The sequence below is a fragment of the Ipomoea nil genome, unplaced genomic scaffold (assembly GCF_001879475.1).
Source record: "Ipomoea nil cultivar Tokyo-kokei standard unplaced genomic scaffold, Asagao_1.1 scaffold2360, whole genome shotgun sequence".
NCBI classification, from domain to species: domain Eukaryota; kingdom Viridiplantae; phylum Streptophyta; class Magnoliopsida; order Solanales; family Convolvulaceae; genus Ipomoea; species Ipomoea nil.
Genome location: NW_017618788.1, coordinates 408,822 through 421,406, shown reverse-complemented (window position 1 = coordinate 421,406; position 12,585 = coordinate 408,822). Strand labels below are relative to the sequence as shown.

At 41.7% G+C, this 12,585-nt stretch overlaps 3 protein-coding genes across 3 annotated transcripts; 1 reads left to right on the top strand and 2 right to left on the bottom strand.

Annotated features, from left to right (window-relative positions):
• Positions 1-1,956: 1,956 nt before the first annotated feature.
• Positions 1,957-2,859, bottom strand: LOC109152031. The gene has a single exon (XM_019299614.1). The coding sequence runs from the start codon at positions 2,857-2,859 to the stop codon at positions 1,957-1,959; it is 903 nt and encodes a 300-aa protein (XP_019155159.1).
• Positions 2,860-7,832: 4,973 nt separating this feature from the next.
• LOC109152082 (metalloendoproteinase 4-MMP) lies at positions 7,833-9,334 on the top strand. Its single transcript, XM_019299661.1, has 2 exons — positions 7,833-9,013; positions 9,048-9,334. Exon 1 carries the CDS (start codon positions 7,940-7,942, stop codon positions 9,011-9,013), a length of 1,074 nt encoding a protein of 357 aa, XP_019155206.1. The 5' UTR covers positions 7,833-7,939; the 3' UTR covers positions 9,048-9,334.
• Positions 9,335-9,452: 118 nt separating this feature from the next.
• Positions 9,453-12,027, bottom strand: LOC109152081 (putative pentatricopeptide repeat-containing protein At5g47460). The gene is made up of 2 exons (XM_019299660.1): positions 10,237-12,027; positions 9,453-9,877 (listed from the first exon to the last, which is right to left on the bottom strand). The coding sequence occupies exons 1-2, from the start codon at positions 12,001-12,003 to the stop codon at positions 9,851-9,853; spliced, it is 1,794 nt and encodes a 597-aa protein (XP_019155205.1). The 5' UTR covers positions 12,004-12,027; the 3' UTR covers positions 9,453-9,850.
• Positions 12,028-12,585: the final 558 nt, after the last annotated feature.

Genomic DNA, 12,585 nt, shown 5'->3' with positions numbered 1-12,585 from the left:
CCTTGAAAAGATTTCAAAGACTCCAAAATGAGTGGCATTTAAATGATGGGAAAGTAGTCCCTAAGAAACCAATGTGGGACAAGTAGCAAGGCAAAAACTCCAAAACTCCAACATCCTTGAATGTATTCTCCAACATATATATATATATATATATATATATATATATATATATATATATATATATATATATATATATATATATATATATATATATATATATATAGAGAGAGAGAGAGAGAGAGAGAGAGGGAATGGATCATGTGCATTTGTGGCTTCCCGTGCGGTTGTGCGGTGGATTAATGTGCGTGAGGTTTATACTTAATGTGCGTGAGATTTGTACTCAATGTGCCTGAGATTTGTACTTAATGTGCGTCATGTTAATATGCGTTTGTACTTAATGTGCCTGCGTATTGTGTTTAATGTGCGTGAGATTTGTGCTTAATGTGCGTGAGTATTTCAGAATTACGAGCTCAGAAGGAAGCAGAACAAAAACTCACGCACATTAACGCCCAAGCTTCTTGTTACTTCTTCCTTCAATTTGGCCATGGATTCTGGATTATCAGCTACCTTCAGTGCAGTTGAATGTTTATATAGATGACGCAAGCACAGTAAAATTTGCACAGCAGCTAAGTGTGGATTTCTGTTGTATTATTCTCATAATTCTTAATCACCATAGCCCGCCTCCGCATCATCATCATCAGGGAGGGGGCAATGGCTACTTGGGATGGGGAAGAAGCTGACATCAATATTTTCAGCTGCATTTTACACATTCACGCACATTAAGTACAAATCTCAGACACATTAAGCACAATACTCACGCACATTTAGTACAAATCTCACGCACATTATTCCACCGCACATCCGCACGGGAAGCATTCAACCGCACGGGAACCTTTCAATATATATATATATATATATATATATATATATATATATATATATATATATATATATATATATATAATCAAGTTTAAAAAAATTATTACATTGTATAAATGATTCGTTATTGATTTATAGATTAACACATTATGTATTTGATTATTTGTTAATTATTTTTGTATTTAAAAAAATTATAAATGCATTAATATATGTTTAAACTATCCAAATTATTTTAGTATACACTTATTATATTTTTTATATTAATATAATTTTTATTTAATATTAAAATTTTTAAGATTTAGCGGGCCCCCGCCAAGGCCCGCGGGCTTAAGGCGGGGCGGGCCTGGCCGACCTCCCCTAGGCCCGTATTTTGGCGGGCTTTGGCGGACTCCCACCCGCCGGCCCGTTTCGACAGCTCTAGTGGGCGCAGTTGATTTTGACGACTACGAACTCGATCTCCCACCTCCTGGTGTGAGGTGGGGCGCCTATCTCCACCTCCAAAGTGATCGACCCCTCTGTCTAGATTGAGTCCCCCGTGAACCCGGATAGAGGGGTTCGTGCCTGCTCCAGCTGCCCTCTTGAGAGTCCCAGCTGGGTGAATGTGTCGTGGTACATGACGTTGACCGAGCTACCCGTGTCCACGAGCACCCGGTGCACCATCACGTTGTTGATGTCCAGCTTGACCACCAAGGCGTCCCGGTGGGGGAGGGGCCCGTCAGGTAGGTCGGCGTCGGTGAACGTGATGGGCTCTCTCTTTGGTTTCTTCTCGTGGGGTGTTCGTGTGACCTCCCCCACGTACAAGCTTCTCGCCCACCTCTTCCGCTCGGCTGGCGAGTCCCCTTCCTCGGGCCCCCCGAAGATGACGTAGATGGTACGTTTCCTCGGGGGCTGGGAGTCCTCTGTTGTCTTCTCCTCCTCCTCGGAGCTGTTGTCGTGGTGGTCCTTCTTACGGGGAGCCGAGGTGGATAACGCTTGGCCACCCCCCTTCCTCCATACACTGCCTTGCTTCTGGCCTTGCGCCTGGCCGGGCTTCTTAATGAATTGGCCGAGGTAGCCCATTTGGATGAGCTCCTCGATTTATCTCTTTAGGAGGATGCATTCGTCTGTATCGTGTCCTTTCTGCCGGTAGAACCTGCAGTACTTGTTGGGGTCCCCCATTGCCGATATCTTCATGCACTCCTCCTTCGGGAATACCACGATTCCCTGGTCCTCCGCGTGCGCCAAGATGGTACCCACAGGTTGTGTCAGCGGGGTGAGATAGCGTGTGGGGTTCAGCCTGGGCCCCTCAGCGTACTCACGTCGGTGTGGCCGCGGCGCCTTGCGCCCCTCCTGGGGCGCCTTGTCTTTTCGACCTCTTCCTTCCTCCTGTTCCTTCTTCCTTTTCTCGGCAGCCTCGGCGTCAGCGTACCTTGCTGCCTTGTCCATCAGGTCGGTATAGGTCCTGGGGGGGTACCTGATGAGGTCCTGGTAAAAAGCGCCTGACCTCAAGTTGTTTCGGAAAATCACCATGGCCGACTTCCCATCAAAGTCGGCGACCCCCATGGCCTCTTTCTTCCACTTGCTGAGGTACTCGGCTAGTGACTCCGAGCTCCCCTGCTTCAAATCACACAGGTCGGCAATTTGCTTCTTCCGTTGTATGCTGGTGGCGAAATGGGATAGGAACTGCCGGGTGAGGTCCGCAAAGGTGGAGATGGACCCCGCTGGGAGGGATCCGAACCAATCATGCGCCTGCCCGTCCAGGGTGGCGAAGAACCCCCTATATAGGATGGCGTCTGTTGCCTCGGTGATCATCATGGCGGCCCTGTACCAGGTCAGGTGTGCCCGCGGGTCCGTGGTCCCCGAGTACGCTTTAATGGTGGGAAAACGAAAATCTCGAGGTAAGGGCTCCTCCATGATGGCGTTTGCGAACGGGGAGGACAACACATCCTGGGGCTCTGGAGATCCGTCCCTCTCATCGATCTTCTTCTGGAGCTCGTCCATCCTCCTCCGCAGCTGCTCGACCTCTACCTGATGGGAGCTCGGAGCTCTACCATTCGTTTCACCGGATCGTTCAACCCGGGAGGCCTGCTCACGTCGCGGGTGGGGTCGGGGGACCCGCCCTGCGGACCCACGCGAGGCTACCTCGTGTCGCGGCTGGGGGCGTGGCCCATGGCTCGGCGACCTCCGAGTGACCGATTCTTGTCGCAGTGGCCGGCGGGAGCATGATTCCTCCGCCGGTGGCCCGTTGGCTGGCCTCGGACCCAGCCTGTCCCGGGCCGATACGTGATCGCCCAACCTCTCCAGGGCGGGCCTGGTTTGGGTTGGTGCCCTTCCATCGCCGTCGCGCTGGCGGCCTCGGCGGGAGTCCCCTCCTCCCCGCCTCTCCGATGGTCGAGGCGAGTTGACCTCCCCTTGGGTGATAGGTGCCTAGGGTGGCCGGGTGCTTGGACCGCTGCGCCCCCGGGTGGGAGGAGGTGGAGGTGACGCCGGCGCCCCTCGGGTGGTGCCTAGGTCGGCTTGTTCCTCTTCCCGAAGGCCCGCCGCGACGCGCGCCAGCGCCGTGGAGGCTTGTTCAAAGACCGCCACCCCTTCCTGGATGAGTGCGCGAGCCGGAGCGGGGCGACAGGGGGTGGTGGCAGTGCACCACTGCTACGGTGGTTAGTGATTTGGGCCCTCAGATCTTCCCCCGACTTGGTGGAGGCGGCTGGTTGGATGCTGGGGGCGGGGGCCCCGTTGGGACCGTTCCCGTTCGCGACGAGCTGGGTGCTGCGGGAACCGTTAGCTGGCCTCGGACCCAGCCTGTCCCGGGCCGACACGTGATCACCCAACCTCTCCGACACGTGATCGCCCAACGAGAGCTGGATCTTGATCTTGCCATCACTGTGGATGAACGATAGTGGGGAGAGCGCTTAAGCTTGTACAGCAGCTCTCAACAAGAGCACCAATGATGGATTTAATTAACCCGGGGGGACCCGAATCACTAAATCCGGATAAGAATATGAATAATAAATAAGTAATACGAACGATATAGCAAAGGCCGTGAGACCGTAGATTGTATTAAATGCCATAGAATTGGCTATTACAATAGTATTTCAGGACAAAGTGTGTAAGTAAAGTAGATCGTAGATAGCATGTCCCTTGTTAGGACAAGGAGGGGGGCTTTTATACAAGCCAAGCCCCCAACCGCCTCCGCCTAAAACGGGGGGTTAGTTGGATCTGGCGTTGACCGCGCCCAGTCTCGCGACCGGGCCGCGCTGCGGGGGCCGGGCCGAGCCCATCATGAGCTCGGACCGGGCCCATGTGGAGGTCGGTCCGACCTCCTGGAGAGGCCGGCCCGGCCTCCAACGTGGCCTGTGCGGGGGCCACGTGGCGAGGCCTCGGTCGGGGCGGGTACGTGGCGCCGCCCCGGGACCCGTTCTTGCTTCGCGTCCTCGGGTCGTGTCGGGTCGATTCCCAATATATCCGTCATATATATATATATATATATATATATATATATATATATATATATATATAAATAGAGAGAGAGAGAGAGAGAGAGAGAGAGAGAGAGAGAGTTAGAGAGAGCAAAAAGTAAAAGTAAATACTAATAAGTTGTTCTCAAAATGTTTTTTATTGAAGGAATAAGAAGAAATATAAACTTGATTCATTTGTTGTTTTGAATCAACCATAAACATGCCATATTAGTGGAGGAATATAAAAAAAAAAAAATATAGAGCAAAAAGTAAAAGTAAATATTAATAAGTTGTTCTCAAAATGTTGAATCCCTAACTTCAAGGGCCCGACAGAGCATCTAGGATGATGTATTGAGCACAAGGAGTCCCTCTTACTTTGAAAGGTTGCTCTTACACGGCTGCTAGTGAGAGTTAATCCCGAATCATTGTTTCCAAACTTCACCTATGTGACTAAATGAGCTGTCCACGTGGGCTAAATACTAATAAGTTAATATAATGAATCAAAAGTTAAAATGTTTTGACTATATACTTGATTAATTTAGCAACTTGAGACGGTTAATAAATAATAACATAACTATGAGGTCAGAGGACTGTCATGAAATGTTAAAGTAGTTAAAATGGTTGAAATATAATCTTTTATGAATTATGAATTATGATTGATTATAGGATATGGTGGAACCGGAAAAGCTAAAGGCCCCTTGGAAAATGAATGGCCAATTGGATTAGAGAAATGTTGCATTATTATTGTATCAAACACTTTCGTCATCCCATAGCTTTCACTATGGTTGAAAGCGAAATTATGAATTGAAGTCTATTCCGCTCCATTTAATATATCTTCCCTCATCTAAACATCATCCATGGGCCATGGCTAAGGTAGGCATTTTTATACTTAAATATGTTTATTAGTCAAATAAATTTTTCTCTTTTTTTTTTTTTAAGAAAGAAAAAATGAGTGTTGATAAGCATATTTTTTTTAAATTTAAAAATAAAAAATAGAGAATGAAAATGAAAAAAAAAATTAAAAAAGAGACAAATAATTAAAATAATGCAACTTTAGTCTCTATTTTTATTTTGTACAGAGTAATTTTTAAACTTTCGACTGATGTGAGATACATACATCAATTGGCTACGAAAAGATCACAACTTATTTTTCATTTGTTTTTCTTTTTTTAACAAAACCGATCAAAATATATAATAGAAGTAGCACTTATACGAATTAAAATAATATTTCCTTTTTAAAACTCACTTTCAACAATAATTGGTTGAAACTAATATACCTAAATAGAGTTGGAAACTTCCCTATATGAGACTAGCTGACTAGGCTTGGGTAAATGATGCCTAATCTGTTTGACAAACTTTCTTAATTTCTTTATAAATTCTTTAAGTCTCCGATATTATTTATTTATTTATTAAAATTTTGTAGATGATTGTTTTTTATTTTCAATTCTCTATACTCTATTTACAATATTTAAATTTAGAATTTTATTTTAAGTAGATATAATTTGGTACAACTTTAAATTTTTTTTTTTAAAAAAAAAAAGGAAAAAAAAAAAAAAAAAGCAAATACTAATTTTGGTCCCACGAATATTAACAAAATGACAGTTTTGATCCACATATTTAATTCCTACTAATTCTCATCCAAGACTATTCTTTTAGTACCAATTTTCATCCACGGCTATTGTTTTAGTGTCAAAAAACATCACGCCGATCACCATTCCGTTTAAGACATGCTGAAATCTAAATTTTTTAAGGGTATTTTTGTCATTTTCAACTTAAGATCCCAATTTGAGTATGAATAAAGGGATTTAAGCCTTAAGATCAATCCCAATTCGCAGTTCTCCTTCTCGTCTTACCTTAATTTGAGGAGGAGAACTGCGAATTGAGATCCATCTTAAGACTTAAATCTCTTTATTCATACTCAAATTGGAATCTTAATTTGAAAATGACGAAAATGCCATTAATAATTTCATATTTCGACATGTCTTAAATGAGAGATTGATTGACGTAATAAAATTTGGCACTAAAATAATAGTCATGAATGAAAATTGATACTAAAACAATAGTTGTGGATGAAAATTTGTAAGAATTAACACGTGGACCAAAACTGTTATTTTGCTAATACTCGTGAAATCAAAATTGTTATTTGCTCTTAAAAAAAAAAAAAAAAAAAAAATCCAATTGCCAAACATTCGTTGAACATCATATCGATGGAATTCCAGTTTAATTAAGAACTAAAGCAGTGGTGAGATAGCATGTAGTTTAACGATCAATTGTAGCCCAACCACTCTTTAATTTTTGTTGATCAACTTAACCGTCTTGCAACTTAGAAAATTGAAAGTATGCAAAAAATGTCAAAGTCAAGATCACCTAAAAGTTAATTGGGTCAACAAATGAATGCAAACTAAACTACAAGGCAGAGTATAATTCAACATGTCCGAACATTTAATTTTTACCATAAAACCATCATTTATGAAATATTTAGTTTCATAATCTCGGATCTTAAATCGGCGATGAATGATAGAATTTCATCACATTCACTGAGTGCAAAATAGGACGATCAACAAGTTTGTCAATGAAATTATTACGCACAATCAAAATAGGACGATCAACATTTTAATTTTTACCATAATATCAATTTTGGTCCTACGAGTATTAGCAAAATGACAGTTTTGGTCCACATGTTTAATTTCTATCAATTTTCATCCACGACTATTATTTTAGTGTCAAAATTCATCACGCTAGTCACCCCTTCATTTAAGACATACTGAAATATGAAATTATTAAGGGTATTTTCGTCCTTTTGAAATTATGATTCCAATTTGGGTATGAATAAATGGTTTAAGTCCTAAGATTGATTCCTATTCGCAGTTCTCCTCCTCAAATTACGGCAAGATGAGGAGGAGAACTGCAAATTGAAATCGATCTTAGGGTTTAAATTCTTTTTATTCACGCTCAAATTAGAATCTAAATTTGAAAATAACGAAAATACCCTTAAAATTTTTAAATTTTGACATGTCTTAAACGGAGGGGTGACCGGCGTGATTAATTTTGGCACTAAAAAAAATAGTTGTGGATGAAAATTGATAATAAAAAAATATCCGTGGATCAAAATTGGTAGGAATTAAACATATTGACCAAAACTGTCATTTTGCTAATATTCGTGGGATCAAAATTCGTATTTGCTCCATAATTGTATTATAAAAATTCCTTAATATGAAATATATACAGAACTATTGAAAGTGTGTGAAATATAAATGCCAAATTAAAAATGGTTTTGTTTTTTGTGTTATTGAAACCTCAGTCAGTGGTTCACCCACCATGATATTTGCACCAAACAAAAGTCAGAATCTCAAAAGAAAATGCACACACGCAACACCAGAATCTTCTTAACCTTCCCCAATCTTAGTTTTTCTTGTACATACATCTTATCTTTAAACCTAGCTAGGAGTTTCTGTTTCGAATCTAATCATGCCTCTTTTATAAATACATCCCATCCCATCCCATCCCATATTTTATTAATGAAATTAATTTTTGTTTTTTACCCTATTAATTAGCACCCCGGCCCCTAGTCGTCCCAAAAGCTTCAATTCGAATCTTATTTCAAACTCATTAACTAACATAACCAAATGCTTCGTTTTGTCAGATATATTGACACCTTTTTGGCCATCTTCTTTCTCCTCCTTCAACTCCCTTGCTTATTTCCCGCCAGAAAAATCCCCGACCCGTCAACTGAATTAACCGTCGTCGACATCCATGACGACAACTGGCGGGGATTCATCAACTTCCTCGACCTCGGAAAGGGGAGCGAGGTTGCTGGCATGTCGGAGCTCAAGAAGTACTTTAATCGTTTTGGATACCTTTCGGAGAGGAAACTGAATTTCACCGATTTATTTGACGAGGAGTTGGAGTCTGCGGTTCTCCGCTTCCAGAAGAATCTTGGGTTGACGGCGACGGGGAAGCTCGACTCCGATACCGTGAAGGAAATCATGCTTCCGAGGTGCGGCAACAGCGACGATCGCGCTGCGCCGCGTACGCTGAATGGCACGAAGAACTTCGCCTACTTTTACGGGAAACCGCGGTGGAGGGGGTCGCCGTCGGCGAGGTTGCTGACGTACGCGTTCTCGCCGGACAACATGATCGACTACATACCCATGCCGGAGATAAAGTCGGTGTTCCGGAAGGCGTTCTCGCGGTGGTCCGCGGCGATCCCGGTGAACTTCACGGAGGCGGACGACTACCCTTCGGCGGACATCAAGATAGGGTTCTACAACGGCAACCACGGCGACGGGGAGCCGTTCGACGGGGTTCTGGGGATACTCGCCCACGCCTTCTCGCCGGAGAACGGGAGGTTCCACCTGGACGCCGCCGAGACCTGGGCAGTTGACTTCGATCAACAAAAGGCAAAGGCGGCGGTGGACTTGGAATCGGTGGCGACGCATGAAATCGGACATATTCTGGGGCTGGCCCACTCCTCAGTCAAAGAAGCCATCATGTACCCGAGTTTGAGCCCCAGAACTAAGAAAGTGGGTCTTCGGGTTGATGACGTGGAAGGGATCCAAGCCTTATACGGCTCCAACCCCAATTTCAAGTACAGTTCTTTATTGTCGTCCGATATTTCCTCCGCCTGGCGTAACGCCATTCCACAAAAATCCTTAAAGTGGACCACTATCTTGGTCGTCTTACTTTTTATAATTTCTTAAGGATTAAATCTCCAATCTCAAAAGATCTTTGCCCTAACTTAATGACTCAACAGACATGAATGATAGTGTGCACAATGGATCTGTCAACTTTTAAACATGATCCCACACTGTCGCTGTCAAGTGATCTCTTCTCTCAAAAACTGTCTACTGAACCAGTGAGCTAAGACTGTATGGGCTTCTTAATTAGGTTCTCTTTTCACACTTAGGATAGTTTTCTGGAATTAGTTTGATTGAAATCTGTATAGATACATACATATATACTCAAAACAAAACAACATACATTCTTTACATAGTAATGAAATTTTTTCACTTTTTTATAAATCACGTTAATTATGGATGTTGGAAGCAGGAATAGCAGAATATCTTTAGTCCGAAAGGACAACAGTATAGAATGAGATGCTAAAATGGTAACAAGCAGAATTCTTAATAAAACTGATAATAGGCAAATGAAATACACAAATTTAGTTATTTGCATTTGTTTTGATCGTCCACAACAGATTCCGTATACAGTAATGGATAAAGCATAAACCAAATGCATACTTCTTAAAGCATAATACTTTATTCCGTCGGAAAGTTTGATGTCCCTGCGCCGGCCAGGATTCCCACTATTATTCCGGCAAAATATGTTCAAACAACTGGAAAATGACTTCTGAAAAATGTTTTCCGAGTTTTCAGTGTTTGGATGCAGTAGGAAAACTCAGTCAACAAAAAATGTAGGCATTTTTGCGAAAAATGACTTACGCCATAATTTGGGCGTAAGTCATTTTCCGCCAACACTCAAAACATGGTTGCCTTCGCTGCCACCGTTGCCTTCGATTCCTCCGTTTCCATCCATTCCTATATTTTCCAGAATGCAACCAAACACTGGAAAGGAAAATGTTTTCTGAAAAATGAGTTATTTTTCGAAAAACATTTTCCAAAAGTCATTTTCCTACTTTCCAAACGGACCCTAAACTTGATTTACAAATTAAGATAATTCGCCAATTCGGTTTGACTGTTACCTTACTATGACAATTTTCTTTTATGATTCAAGCAGATATATATGTCAAAATCATTTGGTTAACTTCCCACTAGACTAAACTCTAAAGCAATACCAAAATACAAGTTAAAAGAATTCGATCTGCACCTTGCTGCTGTTCAAATTTGTATGGATATTGAATGTAAAATTTTATATTCTGACCAGCAGTCGTGTAATAGTAATAGTAATAGTCTTTTCAGTTTACCTCAATCCAACTATGACCGGACGCTTTCATTACTCCTCTTTCCTTCATCAGTGTTCTCGTGCCCTTAACTTCTTTCCACTTTTCATGAGAGGCGTAAACGTTAGACAACAATACGTAAACAAAATCAACGTTGTGGCCTTCCAATCCTATCACCTTTTCAGCTGCCACTTGTGCAACTTTTATATCCCCACAAGTGACACAAGCTCCCAGCAGAGCCCTCCAAACCAATGCACACTTCTCAAATCCCAACTCTTTTATCATCTTCTCTGCGCCACTCACCTCTCCTTCCTGTCCCATGAGCCTTATCATAGAAGAACAGTGCTCGGCAGTGGGAGAGATCCCATAGTCCTTGATCATCGACTCCAAGTATCCATTTGCAACCTGCAATGGCATCTTATTGTGCCAACATGCTGCCAAGACATTGAGGAAGGTGATTCCGTCGGGCTGAAAATCTGTTACCATCTTCAGCTGCTCGAATAGCCTAAGCACCTTAATTGAATTGCCATTGTGGGCATGTCCCGATATCATAGCATTCCATGTCACCAGATTCTTTCTAGACAGTGTCTCAAACAACACCTCGGCTTGGTTCACTTTTCCGCATTTTGAATACATATCAATAAGAGCACTTCCAACGACTATACTTCTGTCGAGCCCATGCTTCACAGTACAACAATGGATCAATCTTCCCCATGTGATATCTGCAACATTAGCAGTGCCACTCAAAATGCTTGAAAATGTGAATTGATCCATTTGAATGCCACTAAAATGCATTTTACGGAAAAACTCTAGTGCTTCGCGTGCTCTGCCTCGATTTACATACCATGTTATTATGGAATTCCATGAAGACGAGTTTGGGTTGGGGATTCTTGATAAAAGATCAATGGCAGATTCTATCTCACCGAACTGTGCAATCCCACTAATTAGCTCATTATATGAAATCGTATCGGGATCAGGCATTTGATGCAGAAACCTGAAGGCTTGTTCTAGTCTCCCATTTCGAGCATTCGCTGCTATAACTGAATTCCAAGAAATTGTATCCCTATCAATCATACCATTGAACACCCTAATTGACTCTTTTGCACACCCACATTTTCCATACATGTCAATCAAAGAATTTCCAACAACTACACTACACTCCACACCTAGTCTCACGATCTTGGAATGTATTGACTCCCCAAAATGCAGCAAACTCGGCTGCCCACAAGCAGATAGAGCAGCTGTAAACGAATAGGTATCTGCACAAACACCAGATCTTTCTAGCTGAACAAAAAAGTTCAGAGCTTTATTAAACTTCCCACAACGCACATACCCAGAAATCAACGTATTCCAAGAAACTACACTTGGATCAGGAATTTCAACAAACAGTTTGTGAGCATCGCCGACAGCCTCAAACTTCACATAGAGATTGATCAAGGAAGTGGAAACAAAGACATCGGAAACATACCCAGATTTCAGAACATGGCAATGAAGCTGTTCTCCATGCGAAAACCGACCCAAGTTGGCACATCCTCGGATCAAGTGCACGAGGGTATGAATAGTAGGCTCGGAACCAGATTTCTGTATCTCAGACGCTTCGAGTAAGGCAGTTTCAGATCCGAACCCACCTTGCGCCAGGCTAGGAATAACTCTGGACCATAATTTGAAGTGATTTTCCAGGGGAATATTACTGCTGCAAATGTTCTTGGATAAGAGATGCCTATTCTGGTCTCTGTTTACCAGTGCAGTAAGGTGTTTCTTGGTTGATTCAAGGTAAACGGATCTTTGCATATCTTTGCAACTATGATAATTAGATCATACTCTCATGATAGCAATATATAAATACTCTATCTATCTGTCTCATTTTATGTTGTCATACTTATTATTAATGGATCAATAAACTCTTTCTTCTTTTGATTATTTCTATTAGTATTTTATAATTTTTAAATTTAATTTTTCGTGTTTAATGATATTTTTAGTGTAATTTTTAAATATAAAAATTTTACATATTAATTTTAAACTTAACATTATGAAAAATTAAATTGTACGGAGTAATTAACTTCTATATATCAAAACTCGTTAACTGAATCCCAACACATAAAATAGGACGGAGGAAGTAATAAGCTTATTGCTAGAAAGGAAAAAAAAAAAGTATATAATTTTAGCTAATTTTACTAAAAGATTGATAGTGCATCTGCAAATTATTGATAGTGTATTTATGTTCTCTTTTAGTTATGAGTGAATGCATTATTAAACATTTTCTAACACCAGCAGAGTTTGTAATAATTACAAAAATAATATTATTTTTATTTATTTATTTATCTTATTTTTCTAAACTTGAATTTGGAGTGAATTTGGATACTGTTAAATAGG

Bases quoted from the DNA above. Each gene is read 5' to 3' on its own strand.
- LOC109152031 (XM_019299614.1), bottom strand. From the start codon at position 2,859: ATGGACGAGCTCCAGAAGAAGATCGATGAGAGGGACGGATCTCCAGAG.
- LOC109152082 (XM_019299661.1), top strand. From the start codon at position 7,940: ATGCTTCGTTTTGTCAGATATATTGACACCTTTTTGGCCATCTTCTTT.
- LOC109152081 (XM_019299660.1), bottom strand. From the start codon at position 12,003: ATGCAAAGATCCGTTTACCTTGAATCAACCAAGAAACACCTTACTGCA. The intron at 9,878-10,236 runs GTAAACTGAAAA...TTTCCTTTCCAG, and splicing joins CCGGTCATAGTTGGATTGAG to TGTTTGGTTGCATTCTGGAA.